At 43.0% G+C, this 19,327-nt stretch overlaps 2 protein-coding genes across 3 annotated transcripts in view; one reads left to right on the top strand and one right to left on the bottom strand.

Moving 5' to 3' along the window:
* IARS2 (isoleucyl-tRNA synthetase 2, mitochondrial) overlaps positions 1-5,482 on the top strand; it is a 60,907-nt gene extending 55,425 nt beyond the window's left edge. The window contains exons 22-23 of the mRNA XM_028104664.2: positions 640-784; positions 2,119-5,482. Coding sequence (XP_027960465.1) covers positions 640-784; positions 2,119-2,261 — 288 coding nt within the window. The 3' untranslated portion in view covers positions 2,262-5,482. The remainder of the gene's footprint in view (positions 1-639; positions 785-2,118) is intronic.
* The window catches only part of RAB3GAP2 (RAB3 GTPase activating non-catalytic protein subunit 2), a 95,941-nt gene continuing 79,528 nt past the window's right edge, over positions 2,915-19,327 (bottom strand). Inside the window, exons 26-35 of one of the 2 annotated variants that reach the window (XM_028104662.2) lie at positions 19,145-19,251; positions 16,415-16,481; positions 14,683-14,753; positions 12,224-12,259; positions 10,978-11,061; positions 10,475-10,693; positions 7,805-7,894; positions 7,331-7,552; positions 6,067-6,225; positions 2,915-5,860 (exon numbers count right to left, since the gene is read on the bottom strand). In XM_028104662.2, coding sequence (XP_027960463.2) covers positions 5,705-5,860; positions 6,067-6,225; positions 7,331-7,552; positions 7,805-7,894; positions 10,475-10,693; positions 10,978-11,061; positions 12,224-12,259; positions 14,683-14,753; positions 16,415-16,481; positions 19,145-19,251 — 1,211 coding nt within the window. In that variant the 3' untranslated portion in view covers positions 2,915-5,704. The remainder of the gene's footprint in view (positions 5,861-6,066; positions 6,226-7,330; positions 7,553-7,804; positions 7,895-10,474; positions 10,694-10,977; positions 11,062-12,223; positions 12,260-14,682; positions 14,754-16,414; positions 16,482-19,144; positions 19,252-19,327) is intronic. The other variant, XM_028104663.2, reaches the window with a different exon arrangement.

Genomic DNA, 19,327 nt, shown 5'->3' with positions numbered 1-19,327 from the left:
AAAAGCAGGTCTATGTAGATAGTATCTTACCACCTCTCCTAATGTGGGAGGCCGGACACAGGGAAAAGCAGTCTGGGCTCTGAGGCTCACAGACCTGGGCTAGCAGTACAGCTCCACCACTTACTGCTTGAGAACCGTGAGTAGTTAACCCCTTGGAACAGGCTTCCTCGTTTGGAAAATGGGATAAGAAACACCATGATGATTAGAAGTAATGGACATTTAGCACCTGGCATAGTGAAGTGCCTGGCATAGAGCATATTATATAGAGAGCACATACTATTGCCTGGAAATTTTTAATTAAAACTTTTCATTCTAGGGGCGCCTGGGTGGCTCAGTCGTTTAAGCGGCTGACTCTTGACTTTGGCTCAGGTTGTGATCTCAGGGTCATGGGATTGAACCCCGTATCCGGCTCCCTGCTCATCAGGGAATCTGCATGAGTTTCTCTCCTCCTCTCTCCCTCTGCCCCTCCCCCCACTCAAAAATAAAATAAAAACTTTTTCTAATTGATTTAATAGATTAGCTTAGGAGATCAGGATACTAAAGGGTCACTTACTGAATACAAGAATTTGCATTGTTAATTCGTCTAACCTCAGTTTGCAGTAAACATTTAGACAGTAACCTTAACATGCTTATTCCCAGATGCTACAAGCTGAGGAGACTTCCAGCACCTCTCAGTTGAACGAGCTAATGATGGCTTCCCAGACGACTTTACTCTCTCAGGAACCACGATCGGTAACTACAGATGTAATAGAGCGCAAAGGGACATTCCTGATCAATTTAGAAGGTAAGGAAGAGGGGAAGGTAACAGGTGAGATTTGGAGAACAGAGTGATAATCGTAGGTCATCTTCAGCTTTGCAGGGGATCAGGTGTGTTCTAAAGGCAGGTATGTTCTTGGAATACATCTTTTTATGGAAACTGGCCAGGTTTCTAAACCAGCTTTGAGAAGTGTCCTACGCGATGATCTTGGGAACACAGGACTGATGAGAGGAGAGCGCTTCTCCTCCCTGTCCTGTGGATAGTGGTCATCGTAGGTGACGCCAGCTGGCCTCACTCAGGGTCCTGGCCCTGCCTAGCCTGCCCTTCCCCACTGTGGACTCGGAAATTTATTTGCACACCCTATATTAAAAGATTTCGCCAATCTTCACGAAGGGTTAAGGAAGAAGTTTTATGGAACTCATTCCCACAGTGGGATCTCACAAGCAGGCAGTTGGTAGGTATTCGATACGGGACTTTTGTCCGCCTACTTCATTCTCAGTGATGGTGTGGAGGCGTGTCACGTAACAGACAATGGCCGCAGATACTGTGGGGACCTGTGTTCCTCATGGTTGTTAGGTGCCATCAGGAGGCGGGAGGCTCATTTATGGGCATCAGTTTAAGTCTGAGGCCTGGAAGCACTGACCCTGTAGTAAAGATTCTCACTTGCTTTTCAAAATGTTAATGTACATTCTCTGTATAATGGCTAGAAAATAATTTTCTTCACTGTATATATTTAGGCTGAAGTCTTAAGAGTATTAATAGTGGAGAAATTTGTTACTTTTCATCTAAAACAAGTTTGTTTGTTTTTTAAGAGGGGTGTGAAAGAGAGAGGTGGAGGGAGGGGAGGGGGAGCGAGAGCTTGAGAATTGTAAGCAGGCGCCACATCCCACTCGGAGCCTGACGCTGAGATCATGACCTGAGCCGCAATCAAGAGTTGGGATGCTTCACCGACTGAGCCACCCAGGCGCCCCTAAACCAAGAAGGTTTAAGTGGGGACACTGCAGCGGTCACTATAATTTGGCTTTTTAAAAAAATTGTGTAGCTGGAGAGGCAGTGTAATTTGCCAGCACTGAGCCCGGCTGAAGAGCTAGAAGGCCTGCTCTGCCTGAGGAGATCGAGAACTCTGTGACTTGGGGAACTTACCCTCTCACTCGGGGTCTCCGATTCCTCAGCTGTCCTCAGGGGTCAGGGTGTGAGTCCACTGTCATGGCTGTTTACATAATGTGGCAGATGAAGCAGTACTGACCAGCTTTCCCCAGGGGAGGGAGAAAGCTTTGAAAAAAGAAAACACTGGCAGAACCGTTCAGGAAAGAGATACAAGTTGAACGGCCTGTCAGTCTTCCTGTATCTTTCTCTCACAGGTGGGGATATTCGTGAAGAGTCTTCCTATAAAGTAATTGTCATGCCAACTACCAAAGAAAAATGCCCCCGTTGTTGGAAGTACACGGCTGAGGCTTCAGATGCACTCTGCCCCCGATGCACGGAAGTGGTGAGTGGAAAGTAAGAGCCACTCGGCCGTCGACAGCTCCCTGAGCAGGAGCACCCTGCCGGCAGCGAGCGTGAATTCAGAGGGACTGTTCCCAACACTGGAAAGAGGAAAGCCTAGATGTAGGTAATGAGGGGAAGAGTAAATGGTGGAGGATAATGGTCAAGTTTCAGAATTACAAGTTTTTCCTGTAGCAGATAAGAAATAATGTGTGTGTGTGTGTGTGTGTATATACACACACACACACACACGCAGAAAAATACAAATATGCAGATGGGTCTCAATATATCCATAATGGATTTATTCAGAACAGAGACATTGGGTATGTTTGACTTTAAATGTGGCTGACCAGAAAATGTTTTCTATTTTATAAAGCTGCTTGACTCCATATTTAAGTTCTGTAACGTCTAAAAATAAAGGCATCTGGAAATTTACTGATACTGATGAAGTTGTAAAAATCAAGTAAAAAATAGAGTCTTGAAGGAGAATGGCAAGAGGTGTGTTTCCCGTAAGAGACAGAGTGATTTCATTCTGCCTTTCTAATGAACATCATCCTTTTTACAACAGCTAGGTTTTTTGTGTGCATTAGAAAGAAATCACCAAACTTGTTACTCCCATACAAGAGGGAAAAGAAAATCTTAATACTGATATTTATGAATGTTGAAACAACATGAAAGCTGAAAATTTATTTCACTAATATACATAAGTTCACAACAACGGACACAGAAAATAGAAGTATGTACAGAATGTCACTACTTACAGTACATTACAATAGATAACAGCATTTTATAAACAATTCAGTATTGGATTAAAACCTTTCTAGGGACAGCTAATTCTATTCAGCAGAAATCTAACTTTTAGAAGCCCAACAAATTCATTTCTGTCAGGGTGAGGGAGGGCTTTCAGTGTTGCCATGGAGTACTTTAAAAAGATTTGTCTCATAAATGAAATGAACCAGAGCAACTCATAAGTGAACATTATATTCCATGTAAGCTTAATATTATTAAATCTATTCTCTTTAAGTTGTAATTAACCACTTAAAAAAAAGCAATTTAAATGTAACAGTGCTTACTTTGACCTTAGATGAATTTTTATAACAAAGAGTGAAACTCTCTCCATTTCTTATTTTTCTTTTTGCAAAAGTATGAAGCATTTAGAAAGTTGTTGATATGTTCCTCTTCACCTACGTTTATCTGGCTCTTCTAGTTCTACATCTAAACATAACCTGTAATGTAGAAGTTACGATTATTTGAACACTTCTGTTTTCCTTCAGCATTATAAAGTGGAATTTAACAAGGTACAAATGCCTGTTTAATGTTAATGAAGAAAGGTGTCAGGGGGCGGGGCGGGCAGGAGTTCTCGCTAGGAAAACACTACTGTTACTGGCTTCCCATCAGAAAGTGCAACATACCTTTGTTTCAGAAATCACCTATCCTACATACAATCTAATTCCTTTATTTCTGGCTCTTTCTTGGTACAGAATGTGTATACAGGTATTTCTTTTCTTTTCTCAGATTTACTTTAAAATCCCTTGATGAAACAGTAAAATATTTAACTGCTTTTCTTAACCATATAACTCAGAATTCAATTTTAAAATTCTTTGCACGGTAAACTTTAGGATCACAAATGTAATTACAGATTTGTAATTCAATGATCTGTTATGGTCCTATGAACCGTATTTCAGCTTATTAATATTCTCAACAATCCCCAGATCTGTGTGTCCTACGAGAATTAAGTTTAACCAGCTTTATTATCTAACATGTTTATCAGGTGCCCCCCTTCCCCCAAAAGTGATAATCGAATCCAAGTGAGGATGTAAAGTTTCTTTGACCAGCCTCCAAAACACATAACTACTTTCAGAATATTTAGAAAAATCACAGGAAGAACGAATCTCTTAGAATGCACATAACACGTGACTAGATAAAGCTAGATAGGTTTACAAGAACTCATAGGACTGTGTCTGGATGGGCCAGTGGAGATCCCAGCAGAGGCGGGAGGGTGGACCAGCAAAAGGTCCTTTTCGGTGCTGCTACTGTACACGATGTGTGCCTCGGTCAGACTTACAGGCCCTCACCCAAATACCCAAGACCTCTTAAAACTTTATCTTTCAAGATTTTTAAATTAAACGGTAATAATATATTTTTAGACAAGTCTTATTTGGGTGTGATCTTTTAGTTAAAAGTAAGTTAAATTGGGATATCCTCAAACATGAGAATTTTTTCTTTATATCCTTGAGGGGCCTACTCCTCAACTTTATACAGTTGATAACGCTGGCTTCTTACAAGTAAGTGAAGCAACAAACTTCCCTATCACCGTGAGTTACTGTGAATGACAACTGTGATCCATGACAGAGATCAGAAATTGCACTGTATGGCTACATTCCAAAGGTCTACCCTAATAAATATTTGGTATTTGTAGAGCTCAAAACACTTTTTACAGAGTTTTGGTTAATCTGGTTTTAATCAACAAATAATTATTCAGCACTTGGACTGCTCTAGGCACTCTAGGGTACAAAAGTAGTTGTATTTTATTCTCTCAACCCAGCTGTGAGGTAGGTTTGCAGAGCTATGATATCACTAGGCCTTTACTGTTCCTAAGAACAGATAACGTTACCATATCCCAGAAGCAGACATTTCTAAACACTTGTAGGAAAAATAAACTGGACTTAAATTTTTAACATCTTTGCCTTTTTTAAAACATAAATTTTACAAGATAATACATTTTTACAATGACCTGATGTGGATACAACTTCAAATCTTGACAAAAAGTAAATCTTAACTTACGTCGTAATTAATTTTGCTGTGTTGCTTGCGTCTCAGAATCTCAATTTTGGCAAGGACAACAGGTTAAGGGTTCTAACGTTTAGTGTCCCTTCTGATGAATATGATGATCTCGAACCCATTCCTCCTCCAAAGCAAGGCCATCTTCCTCCGGTGGCGGCAGCATAAACCTCTGGGAAAGAACCTGTCTGCATCCAGAACTCCAGGCAGCAGCCCAGGATGTTGGATTTAAGCATGCCAACAAAAGCGAGTGGGATGTTTCTCTGATTTTACTGATGGGGACTATAATGAACACAGTTGAAATTTACAATAACAATAACATTTTGAGTACGAAATAATAGAATCTGATAATAAGAACATAATCTGTAAATTATAACCCATTTGAAATAACAAAGTTTACCCATAAAGCTATTTAAGTGCTTAAATTAGAAATAAACAGTAAAACATCTGTGTTAGTAATTAATGGTATAATTGGTATTTGTTTATATTTTATCTTCACTATTAACCAAAGGAGTGGAATTTAGCCAGGACTACACTTTTAAAAAGTAGTATGTATTTTTATTCATTTTACAAAAGAAAAAAGACATACTCCCTCCATAAAATTCCAGATCTTACTATGTAAAATTACCATGCACTAATTCATGTTCTAGTCACACAGTCTGAGACCGTTTTTGGTGGGTGTCATAAAGAAGGGATAGATACGGCTTCCACAGCTTCAATGAGGTGTAAGGCTAAACTGTACTGCCCGTGGTTTTCTGGTAAAAGCTCGATGACTTTATTTACTAGTTTAGCTGTCGTTGCAATTGGCACTTCTGTGTTTTGAAGATCTTGGGGGTTCTGCAAATGGGACACGAGAATAACCAATCAGTTACACACAACAGTAATCGTTACTCACTTAAGAGTTGTCAGGATAGTTATTTCCCAGTAAGAATTCTTCAGAACGAACTTAAATTCAAAATTTAAATTTTCTCCTTAACTGTTATTAGATACACATATAAGAAAGCATCCCCGTGACCCGACCGATCCCACGCGCTCGTACTTACCATGGCTTTCAGCCAAGTGCAGAGCGTGGGGGGAAGTCTGGCCAGCAGCTCCATTCCCCCTCGAGTCTGGGTGTGCAGGAGCGCGTGAGCCAGCCTCTGCCCTGTTAACACCAGCAGCTGCGAGGCGAGCACCTCCTTGTCGTGAACCTGGAGACTGGCCTGAGGAAAGGAGCACGGACAAGTGTGTATGTAGTAAGAGTCGGCAGAGGTACTTAGTCTAGGAAAGGCTTTGCCAGTGAAGAGTCTAGTTCATTTCTGAGCTGCGGCCATGTATACAACCAACAGAAAAAAAAAAGTCTGAATCAAATTTCGCGTTCAAAATTCAAATTTCTGCCCACTACCGAATTTTTCTTACCCTAATACCTCGATTCAACATGACACTAAGAGTCATTTTTTAAGTTTCTGGCAAAGGGAATTAAATCACATCATGACTGCTTAAAACCTTCTAAGGACTTCGGAATACACTGACTAGCCGTGCGCTGTGAGACGCTGGGTGTAACCGCTGCCCACGTCCGCACCTCCTCTCCGACGTCTTCATCCTCGCTCACTACGTACGGGCCCCCACGCTGGCCCTGTAGCCTTGGCCCTCGGACTGCCCTCGTTTCCGCCTCAAGCGCTGTTGGCCCAGTCAGTCTCCTGCATGACTGGCTGCATCCTGTCCTTGGGGGCTCAGTTCAGCTGTCCCCTCTGACCACCGTATTGTAGTAGCTCCTGCTGATTCCAACACGATCCTGTTTCTATATTCACAGCGCTTACCACCCGGTATGAAATGTAGCATGCTTGCGGCACCGCACTCCGCTGGGCGTCCGACTCTTCCATCAGAGTCGTGAGCTCGAGCCCTGAGTCAGGCTTTGTGCTGGGCACGTAGCCTGCTTAAATTTCTCTCTCCCTCTCCCTCTGGTCCCGACCCGCCTCCCCGCTTGCGTGCTCTCAAAAAAAAAAAAAAAAAAAAAGAAAAATTCAGCATACTTTTCTGCTCCTACCAGCAGACCATCAATTCCACGAGAAAGGAACCCTGTCTGTTTTGGGTACCGCTATGGCCCTTTGCATAGAACAGGCCTGGCACACTGTAGGAGTTTATTAAACACAGGCCAGGAACAGGAATTTGATTACAGTTTTATATTTAATATTCTGTTGTTTTTGTGCCTATAAGTCCTAACAAAAGGAAAAGCAAAAAGCTTTACTGGAGACTTTATGGATTCTTTACTCCAACCATAATTTCTGTGACTTGAGCCCCCACCTCGCACTCATAGGGTGACGTTACCTCTTCTCCTAAATGGTCCGCACCGTAGTTGTAGAGCTCCCCCACATAATGCCTTCGAACCACATCTTCACTAACTTGAAGGTGATGAGCCAAATCCACAGCTAGAACTGGCCAATCTTGGTCTTTCCCAAAAGGAGTGGTCGCTGCTGCTTCTGAGGACTCTCTGTCCTTCACGACGGAATGCTGAGCCTGGACGGCCGCACTAACGACTTTCAGCAAGAACTTGCCAACGGAGAAGGACACAGAGCGCCGTCAGTACACATCATTAAACAATGTCTAAATCACAGTAATTGGCTTTCCTGTCAATGAGGGTGGCTTTTTTTGTGGAAATTATCAAAAAGGAACGTATAATTGAAAGGAAAAGTCGCTTTCAAGAATACTTCGGAAGTGGTCATTCTTCGAGGCCAGCTCGAAGTAAATTTTTGATTTACTACTTTCTTCTGAGAGACAAAAATCCGATTAACTGTAACTTACCTGTTGTCGTACAGAAATAAAATTTGGATCCATTTCCCCACTAGGTAATAACTGAATTGAAGTTAGGTCTTTGAAGAAAGCATTTTTCCCCTAAAGAGAAAGAAAAGACAAAGAAAATGACTAAGTATGGATTATTAAGGGAAGGACAAAGATTTTAAAAAATTAAGTCATCTAATTAGTAACTCATGGTTGATTCTCCTTGAACAGTAACATTTTAGAATTTTATTCATTTAATTTTTATAACAATTATCTAGTATGTGGTAGGCAGCCTTTGAGGTATGACCCCGCTTCCTCCTGGTACGCATGCCTTGTGTCGTCCGTCCCCTTTCCTTGAGAGGGGGCTGGACTCACTGCTGGCAAACAGAATTAGGCGGACGCTAGTGCCGCTTTCAAGCTTAGATGACAGAAGGACTGTAGCTTCTGCCCTGGGTGCTCCTGTTCGCTCTCACTTGCCGTGAGGGAAGCCGGCTGCCACGGTGTGACCTGCCCTATTTTGGGAGTGGTGCCTGTGGCGAGAACAGTCTTGCCCGCAATCATGTAAGCTTGCAGGTGGATCCCCCTGCCTCCCCCAGTGGGGGCCTGAGATGGGACGGCAACCCTGGCTGAAACCCTAACTGCAGACTCATGAGAGACTCTGAGCCAGAGGCACCTAAATAAGGGGCGACACACATTCCCAACCCACAAAATGTTTTCAGCCACTAAATTTTGAGGTAATTTGTTATGCAATAACCGATAACTAAGACCTAGCGTGTACTCATCTGCATCCTTTTAAACACACTTATTCAACTGTTTGAAGACGCCCTGTTTAAGAGAACAGACGTGTATCTGAAGAGCCAAAGCAGAACTTCAGAAAGTTGGATTTCAGAAGTTCCTTGGAAGGAAATGTAATATGGAGCAAAGAGCACTGGCCTTGGGAAGCTGGGAAGGCCCAGGCTCTCATCCCAGGCCTCCCACTTCTCGCTAGGCCATCTGGGTTAACAGACGACCCCATCTCCCGGGCTGCTGTGTTTTGCCCCACAGACAGTCACCCCAGGTACCTTCTAATGGACTTTCTAGACCCAACTATCTAGGATCGTAGGTCACCTAGTGTGACTGCCAGTTAGGATAAAGCTCCTCATCCTTTAGTGCACTGCAAATTGGACATCAGGGGCTGTATGTTTTTCCACAGGGGCGCCCCCCCCCCCTCCATGGGTGACTCAGTTGGTTGAGCGTCTGCCTTAGGCTCAGCTCATGATCCTGGGGTCCTGGGGTTGAGCCCTGTATCAGGCTCCCTGCTCAGCGGGAAGTCTGCTTCTCCCTCTGCCCCTCCCCCCCGGCTCTCTCCCCCATCTCAAATAAATAAAATCTTAAAAGTTTTTCCACATACTCACACATAGTCTGCTACCCTGTAGTTTCTGCCCAGCGATCTTAGTTATTATAAGGGTCTGCTCTACATGGGGGCCTTTGGGGTGGGGGATGTGTATGCACATCTGTAACACCATTTAGTATTTACTATGCTGCAGACACTGCTAAGCCCTTCATGTGCAGTATGTCGCTTCACCCTCACAACAACCATAAAGTAGGCCCTGGAATCAGCACTTGCGAATGAGAAAGCGGAGGCTAGGGGAAACGCAGGAAGACTCACTAGTCTAGTAAATGGCAGGGCAGGGTCCTGACTGACTAGCCACACCGCACTGCCTCTGTCTGCATGAGGCCCAGGCGGGCTCAGGCACCGCAGCACGATATGGGCTGAGACCGCTGTGCTTGTCCAGTTCTGGATGTGTTCGGTTTCACAAACTCCCTTTTTGGGGGGAGGACTGAGCTAGGCACTTCATTTTGGATTTAAAAAAAAAAAAAACAAAAAAACTCGAGGTCTACTGACGGTGAGGAATGGACGGATGTGATTTAAGGAAGAATCGACAAGAATGACTTACAGTCAATGTGGGACTTGAAGGGAAGTTTCAAGAACTTCAAGGTTTCCCATCTGCACCAGCACACAAGTGAGCACCCACTCTACTGGGGGTTTAGGAAGAACAGGGGTTTAGGAAGAACAGCGGTTTAGGTCCAGGGCAGGGGGGCTGAGGGGTGGAGGTGTGTTAGATAGGAGGTGTCTCAAGTCGCACAGCCCATCCGAAGAGAGACAGTCGATAGAAATACACGCTTCAGGGGCGTGCAGTTGGTTAAGGGTCTGACTCTTGATTTCGGCTCAGGTCATGATCTCAGGGTTGTGAGATCGAGCCCTGTGTTGGGCTCTGTGCTCAGAGCAGAGGCTGCTTGGGGACTCTCTCTCTCTCTCTCTCACCCCCCCTGCCCTTCCTGCTCGCGCTCATGCACTCTCTCAAGCAAATAAATCTTTAAAAAAAAAAAGGAAATATACACTTCAAATTCAGGTGACAGGTCGGGCCTGGAGATACCCAGGAGGGAGAAAATGGGTCTATCTGAGAATATGCAAAACGAGAACGGCTGACAGCTGACAGGGCAAGACTCTGGAACCGGAAGAGTTAAGGGAAGCCAGAATTACAGGCAGCCTGGTAGAGAACAGCGAGCAGAGAGCCCCCAGCAAGTGACCCCCTACACGTCCCAGAAGCACTGAGCAACTTGGATTACAGAAGACAGTCCTGCCTATCGTCCTGCCCGCACCTGCTAAGCCCTTGGCTCCGAGACGGCTCTTAAGGCCTCCGAGGTCCTCACCTTACTATCGAAGAGTGAGAGTGGCTTCACGGCCTTCAGAGAAAACCTCATAACGGCATAGAGGACGGAGCAGAGGACGGAATGGTGCTCCACCAGCGGGTAGTGGATGTGCTTCTGCTCCAGGGCCAGCTCCACTATGGAGGTTGGTCCTTCGACCGTGAGCCATGCGTCCTCCGTATCCAGGACAGGCGCTTGCATTTCATCCCGGCTAACGTCGGCCTACACGTTTGGAGAATTCAGAATTGGAGAAATACGAGCTTGCAAATAAGTATCTTAATGTGCTTACAAGGAAGAAAGTGCAAACCCCTTTTCTCCCCAGGCCCCCAAGCGACAACAAAAAATCAAATCTAGTTCTTCATAAGAAACTGCTATTTGGGGGGCGAGGCTTAAGTCAAAACTTAGAAATGAATAAATGAAAAAAACCTCTTTCTAGAGTCCTTTCTTAAGTCCAATGATTTTAAAAACGTTTAATATCTTAGAGAAGGTTCAGAATGGAAATAGACCTCTTCTACCTCCATCAAAGTCTGAAGAAGATCCAAGCAGGAGCCAAGGAAAGAGGTCACTGCTGTGTCGCTCATCCCCACATCCTGTTTATAAAAAGGAACACGATTAGCACCTGCAGCAAAACTGCTACAGTTACCACCAGAAAAATCAAAAACAGAACACAGCATACCTATGCAATGGACACTCTACGCTGGACAGACAGGCAAGAATTTGAAAGTCAAGGCTTTGGCACATTTTAATTTCTTTCTTGAGATTCAATGGATTTTAAAATTAGGCTTTAAAAAAGATGGTACCGCCATAGGCTTCATAAAAGCTGGTGTTCATGTATCGTAAAGACATGGTGTCATCAGTTGCCACAGATCGTGGCGCTGCTGGTCGCGGGCAAGCTCGCTAAGGTACGCTAATCATGGTACGCAGTCAGATGCCACATGGCAGCCCGACCTGAGAAGTCGTCAGGGAACAGCCTGGTCTGGCCGCAGAGCGCCTTTCAGGGACAGAACTGAACCTTCTAAACAAAACCAGAATCCCCAAGCCTGTGGGCTAAAGACCACACTCGTGCTATGGGCAACAGGTCATTCCTGTTGACTCCAAGGTGCCCCTGCGTTCACCACCTTCTTTAAACCCAACAACCAGGAAATCCCTCACATCCTAAGTACTTCATCCTTGCGTCATTCACTGTGTGTGTGTGTGTGTGTGTGTGTGTGTGTGTGTGCGCGCGCGCGTGCGCGCACGCACACAGAACCGCAGTCCCAGCCGCTCTCCAGAGCACAGTGGGGTTGTCAGGACTATCGGCCTAGCATGGCTGGGTTCACGTGTCCCAGAATTTCCTAAGGTGTCTGTAATAAGAGTATTTCCAAAGTTCTGGGCAAAAGTGCTAACTTTTGCTTAATCACCAGCCTCAAACAGAAGCCCAGCATCCGTGGGCTGGAATCTTATTGAAGACCATTTGTACAATGGATATTACATAAAGTAGATAAAATTCCCTCATGCATCTGCTTCCATGGGACATTGGGTGCTGCAGTTATAAATTTCTAGTTGGAAGGGACCTGACAATCTGGAAAGGTAAATTAAAACTGGCCATAGTTCATGACCAGTTTCCTTAACATCATATTGTCCTTCCATGTTTCTCATCTCCTGATAGGTCTTCAAAATGGTAAAAGGCAAAGTCCACCCCTGCAGTGAATGAGGTGCTACGTAAGGCGCAGGATGAACAGCTCCACATCCAGTTAAGGGAGATTCACTTACCCTTCGGCATAGCCTGTCCTTTGGTGATTTTCCAACCTAAGAACAGGACACAAAATACTATATTTATTTAACAATTTAAATAAAAAGGCATTACTATGGTACTATAGGAAGTAAAAAAGCAAGCAAATTAAAAAAACTCAGCTATAAATAAATGTTGGTTCTATTCATTTATTACAAAATGCAATTAACTTTGTGGTAGAACTTAAAAATATATTATGAAAAATATATCACTGGGCTCACAAAATAATCCTTTTCAGAAATAATATTTTTGAATTAAAAAAAAAAAAACACTAAAAATCTGGTCCTCACTTTGTACAAATAACTGTTGCCTTAAAATCCAGAACCAAACTCAAGGCTATGAATAAAGAGCACCTAAGAATTTTGCTTGTTGATAAAGATACACAATAATGTTAAGTGGTCAGAAAAAAGGAAAAACAATCTGGTGTGGACAGAAGTCATATTCCTAGCTCAGAAAACAGGATGATTTTCTTGATTCGGTAAGTACTTGGTGAGTTCTACTGCATAGTTTATACAACAGGGTAATAAGTGGGAGATGAAGTTCTGTTCTTCGGGAACATGGCTTGGTAAGAATTCCTAGGAGGCAGGAGATCGATCAGGGAAGACGGGACTCCAGCACCAAGGACTCTGCCTCGCTGCCTCTCACTGAGATCACTGCAGCGGCCTTCAAACAACCACACTCGGGCCATCCCAATCCCAACATGTTTCACTGTTGCCAGAATCATCTTTTTAAAATGCAAATGTGAATGTATCATTCCTTTGCTTACAACTGCCCCAGTGTCTTTAAGATAAAATCACAGCTACCACTTACTGAGCCCTCACACTAGCAGCCAGACCCTATGCTGGGCAGTTTACACAGTGTTAGAAAACCCCAAATCCACAGTCTGCACAGGAAATACTCCATGCTCCGCTTCCCGCTCCTTCCTCCGGCCTGTGCTTCCAGCACACGAAGCTCCTCGCAGCCCTGAGCCAAATATGGATTCTGCTGGAATACGTTTCCTTCTCACCTACAGCTTCCCATGGACTCACGCATCCTCCACAATTCAGCTCAGAAGCCTTCCCTTTATCGCGTTTTTTAACTTCCTCTTCTCAGTCCCCAAAGCACCCTATCTACCTTTTAGGCTGTGAGTCCCTGGAGGGCAGCGGCTGGGACTTGCGACTCCGCAACCACAGCACTTAGCACAGTCCCTGGCATATAAGAGATACTTATAATAAATATCGAATGAATCATCAAAACTCTCTGCGTCCTCGTTGAGGACTGTATAAATTCAAAGCCACGTCGCGAGGCTCAAGCGTGGCTGTCGATGTGAGAGCGGTATAAAACCACAGTGACACCACCTAAAAGGCTTCGCACACACTACTCTTCTCCCGGAAGATGGCAGCTGGAGGGGAAGGCGAACGCAAGGGCAGCAGCAAGGCCGAAAGGAGCGAGTTGGGGACAAACAACATTGAAGCAGGCCGGGAAGGTGAGCACATGGGGAAAAACCAGGTTTAACTAGAAAAACGTGTTACCAGTAACAGCAAAGAAAGCATTTGCAGGGGAGCGGTGGCCCAAAGTGCGTCTGAATGTAGTGCTCGTGGTTTAGGAATGTCCGTCCATGAACATTTGAAAGAACATGGTGTCATTATGGTACCAACTCTCCTGACACCCGCCTACCTGATGCCGCTTACATTCCTGCCGGGCCTGGGAACACTGACTAGGCCCCCCCCACGCCCCACCCCGGTGCCCAGCGTGGGGAGCAGCGGCGAGTCCTGCACCCGCGTGCGAGGTCTGTTCCTAACGCTACTTAGGCTGCTTGTCATATGTAATAATGGAATGATGTCACTTAATTAAGGAACTGATAAAATGTGAGTGAGGAAAAAAAAGGGAGTTGTTATACGAATACCAGGTTGAGTGCTTTAAAAAACTGTACGGAGTAGCTGACTCCTAGCTCTACTGGAGGAGATGCAGAGGAAGCAACTACAAAGATGAGGGCATAAATTTTAAAATCTAAAGATTTTGTACTCAGACTGCATCACTACTTTATAAAGAAATAGGATCTAGAAATCACACGCAAGGCATCAGCAGTGAGTTTTCTGTAGGAAAACCAAAGAAGGATGGCAGCTGACCCCATTCAAAGAAAATACCTTGGGCCTACATCCCAAGATTGATGAGTTCACTGTACATTTGTACACTTTAATTAAAAATAAGGTGCAAATCCTTCCTTCAATCAAGCACAAGTCTCACTCTCTTTGCTTAAGAGGCTTTTAAAGGAAAGTACTCTCGAGGATCTGGGAGGTGGTTCTTCAGGTCATCAAAATGCCAGCCCTGGGCACTACACTTAACTGAGCATTGGTAAAATGTAATATCAAATAAAAAACAGTCTAACAAGGCCCACTGTAAATAATCTAATATCAATCAAAGAAAATAAACAAGTATATGAAATTTAAAATTACCTTACCTTATCCATCAAGTATGTAGCAGCAGAAAACCTTTTCACCAAGAATGTATTCCACATCATCAGAGCAATGCCTAGACAGCAAGTATAAGTAGTAATTAGAAGGCTTATCTGTTTTTTCTTTTATCATACTTAACAAATTACTGTCTTTCCTAAGCTTATAGAGCTATATGGGCTATTTGATTTAGATATCATTTCTTACATCTTATGTAATATTTGTAAAATTGATAAAAACCTTTATCTTCAATGATAATCAGAACTGAGCTGTGTAAGAGGATATCCAAATGGCCAATAAGCCTAAGAAAAGATCCATATCATTAGTTATGAGAGAAATACAAATTAAAATCACAAAGAAATATCATTACACAACCAACACAAAGGCTAAATTTTTTTTTAATGACAGCACCAAGTGTCGGGGAAGATAAGGAAACAATTGGAAAGTTCACAGATTGCTGGGGGCATCAGAAAGTGATAAAACCACTTGGAAAACTGGCCATATCTACTAACGCTAACTATGTGTCTACCATATAACCCAGCAATTCTACCGCATAAAGGAACACAAAGATATGTATAAGAGTGTTGACAATAGCTTTCTTCAAAACAGCCAAACAAGAGAAACAGCCCAATGTCCAAAACTGATTTTTTTTCATAGGTAACCACCAAATAAAGTGACATATGAGGAAGTAATAAAAAACAAAATACAAAAACAACCACACAAAAAAATCTGGGCTATATACTTCCATATTCAATAAACCATGGCATCAAAATTTCTAAAACTGTTGTCAATTAGCTTCCACATGACATTTCCCATGCGGTCCTTACTCCGCAGGGGGCTGCTTCTGCATCTAGGGGTGAGGGCCTCAGGGGCTGTGGAGCAGCCAGGAGGCTGACTCCCTGTACAAACAGGTAAGTTCTTAAATACTAGCCCAGTAGAATTCTCTAGAGACCCTATTTTCCAAATGAGTCACTTTCAGTCTTCTTTTTTCCTCCCAGGAAGAAGGTAAGAGTCTAAGAGATGAATAAAATTTTCAACTTTTCTTCACATAAAATGAGACATTTTAGAATTTCTCTAATTTGATGTCATACCACCTGCAAGAAGGTGGTACCAGTGAAGAGTAAGTAGCTTCCCTAAAATTCATCACACGGACAGCAAGTTGATACCTCCCTCTATGTGGCGCAACATCTAGTGTCACCACTTAGTAAAATAACTAAGTAGCCTCGTGCCGAGCCCCTCCATTACTTCTTCCGGGGAAACCCATCTATTTAATGGAAGCCGCAGCCTGTTTACAACTTTTCCACCACAATGTCAAGGACGCACCAGCAGCCCATTACGGCAGCCAATGGAGAACATTCACATGAATTAAAAGCAGCCCAAGACTGTTTGTACTGTATGATATTCTTAGGCTCTTGGCTACCTAACTCTTTCATCAGCAACTTCAGTCCTGACAAGCCTAGCCCTCTTTCCTTATCTACCTGTGACCTAAAAAGAAAATCAGTGGTTTATATTGAATATTCTCCTTACATCGCCCCTCACATCCCCTTCCAAATAGCATTTTTCCAAGCAGGTAAAAGACCAGTACTTTGCATGTCACGATACACATACACATACACATACACATACACAGTTATGTGTTAGGAGGTAGGACCATCAAATAAAAACTTAACAGAATATGAACTTAAAGATTCCTGCCTCTTTTGAATCCACCAGTTATATTTTTAACGCTTATTTACTTACCATTCTGAACATGTGCATTAAGAATGTGCTTCAGGTGTTCTATTGACCTAACGAAAAAACGTGCTTCCTTACGTACAGGGAGGAAAAGAGAGAGAGAGAGGGAAAAAAAGAGGTATCATTTAACAGACGTTTCAAACACAATGGTGACTTCTTACATAAATTTCAACATAAAGCTGCCCAGGAATGTGGTGATAAGAACATGGAAGGCAAAAGAAAATTTTTCATAGGACAGTGTCAACGGTCTCTCCTAAATTCACATTATCTATATGACGATTGATACCTAGAAAAACCCCAGGTCATATATGCTGACATCTGGAGTCAAAAGTCACTGTGGCTTGTGACAGGACAGCAGTGTTTTCTCTAATAAATACTTGAATTTCACACAGATGTGGGTTTACTTTGTCGCAAATATCATTCAGTCATTATTCTACAAATATTTATTGAGCAACTACTATGCACCAGGCTGTCTGAGGCGCCAGAGATACTGTAATGAACAGAGACCCAAATCCTTGCCCTCACTGAGGTTACATTCTAGCAAGGGAGCTGAATAAATATGGTAAGTAAATTATACAGTAGGTTAGTGAGGTGCCAAGGAGATAAACTAAAGCAGTGAAGGGAAACATGTCTGAAATTCAACTCCTTCTAAATCGAGGTAGTTGCTTACATAACACTCATATATAGCATGTAAAACTGATGAAATCATCCAGATCTTTGCTAAATAATTTTATAGCTACAAACACTAAACATATCACCTTTGATAACACATATTGTAGTTAGCAATTTCCCACAGATAATTTCAATTGTTTTGATCCTAAGGAAGCTGTGTGTAAAATGGTGGAACTGGGGCAGGGGTCAGATAGGGCAAAGAGAATTATTTAACAAGAAAAAAAAAAACAACAAGAGCTATGGCCACTTATTTGAAATATTAACAATTTAAATAGACAACGATAACGCCAGTCAAAATGTCAGGCACTATGCATGCATTTTCTCTAGAAACTGCTACAACCCTTCAAGACAGCTACAAGTCCTCACTTACTTTTAGCAGAAAAATCAAGAACAAAGGTTCAGAAGTGTTCCCAGAGGTCATACAGCTGGTGAGTAAGAGGCAATGGGGCTTGACCTCAGCTCTGTGTCTGCAAGCTGCCTTCAGTTTATAAATGAATGATGTAAAACAGAGTTTTCTTCTTACATATCACTGTTAGACCTGAATCTGGAATTAATCTATTCAGATTTTAGAAACTATTATGTCCTTATTATAGTCCTAACATTCTTTTTTCATGTAGGAAAAATCTTCATTTAAGTAGAGAGCCCAAACACAATTATCATTCAGGCCAAGAGCAGGCCACTGAAGAGGGTGACTTGAGGGCCATCAGGAGGGTCCCCTGTGCTAAAATCACTTTTTGGTCAAGATTTAATTGATCAAAGCCCATTCCTTTGTTTAAAGCACTTTTTTAAAAAATCTTTTCCTTTAATATGTAAGTGATTATGTATTAAAGACAACATCTTTTGGGGGGAGGCAGAGTATCATTAATTAATGTATTAGTGTGAATTGGTTCATCAGTGAGATTTTTTTCTTCAAAAGTGCAACCTGACATAAGGTCAATAAAGTATTTTGCTTTGAGAGGGATAATTTACCAGAGCACTGACTAGGGAGACCTAAGTGAAGGACTTATTGGCAAAGAGGAATATCCATCCTATGTTTTTACATCTTACTTAATCCTGGCATCAATCCTGAAGGATTGGCACCTTCATTAAAAAAAAAAAGAAAAAAAATGTAGAGGGAGGAACAGTTTCTGAGATTCAGTGACTGGCCCAAACCCAGACACTTGTCAGAAATTCAGCTAGGACCCAAATTCAGGTCTCCTGCTCCCCAGCTTGGGGCCTTCTTCCTATTCTGCTTCCAGACTATGATTGTCCTGGGAGAGAAAGTGGCAGAAAATGATGCCCCAGCAGAGAGCTGAAAAGGCATAGGCTAACCTTGGACTAGAGTCAGCCTTGTACACAGCATGGCTTTCTTGATTTTTCTGAGACAAACATAAGAGAAGTGATGAACAAACAGGGATATCTAAACAAGCAGACACTAGGTTAACATCAGGATCTTCACCCTGGCTTTTATCATGGTAACTACGATATTAAAAAGTTTCTATTAGAGGGGGGTGGGGGGATGGGTTAGCCTGGTGATGGTATTGAGGAGGGCATGTCCTGCGTGGAGTCCTGGGTGTTATGCACCAACAATGAATCATGGAACACTAACATCAAAAACTAATGATGTAATGTATGGTGATTAACATAACAATAAAACAATTTAAAGTAAAAAAAAAAGTATTAAGCAGGTGCCGTCTCATGCAGGAATTCATAAGGAAATAAAAAATACACTTATCACAACCTAACTAGGATGGGACAAAACACACTGGCTTTAAAGACAAAGAAACCTAGGCTTAAATCCTGGCCCAGACCCTGGCAGCAGTGTGCCCTGGGGCATGGAACTGAACTTCTCTGAGCCTAGTTTTCTCTTTGCCAGAGTGGGGTAGCGACAATTTCCACACCTCACAGGTTCTCTGTGAGGACTGAGAGAGAATGCATGAAAAAGGCCTAGCACAGCTCCTGGTACGGAGGCAGCCCAAAGGGGAAAAGTCCAGTGTTTACAGTAAGTTACTGAATTAAACAGTCCCACATATATACAACATGAGCACAACAGAATTAACAGGAAGGAAGGGGCGAGAATCTTACCTCTGGATCTTTATTCCACTGCACAACATACTCCCAACAGCAATGTGCGTGCAGCACGTCTAGCTCAAGGCTACATGGAAACTGCTTATAGGCTAAATGCAGCAAGTCTGAAAGCCACAGGAGAGTGACAGATTTATTATTCTTTCCATAACAAAGACGCAGCCACATCCCCTCCACTCTGGA

This window comes from Eumetopias jubatus, unplaced genomic scaffold (genome assembly GCF_037043125.1).
Source record: "Eumetopias jubatus isolate StellerSeaLion01/CBP00866 unplaced genomic scaffold, mEumJub1_p1.0 scaffold_12, whole genome shotgun sequence".
Lineage (NCBI taxonomy): Eukaryota > Metazoa > Chordata > Mammalia > Carnivora > Otariidae > Eumetopias > Eumetopias jubatus.
This window is presented reverse-complemented; position numbering and strand designations above follow the sequence as displayed.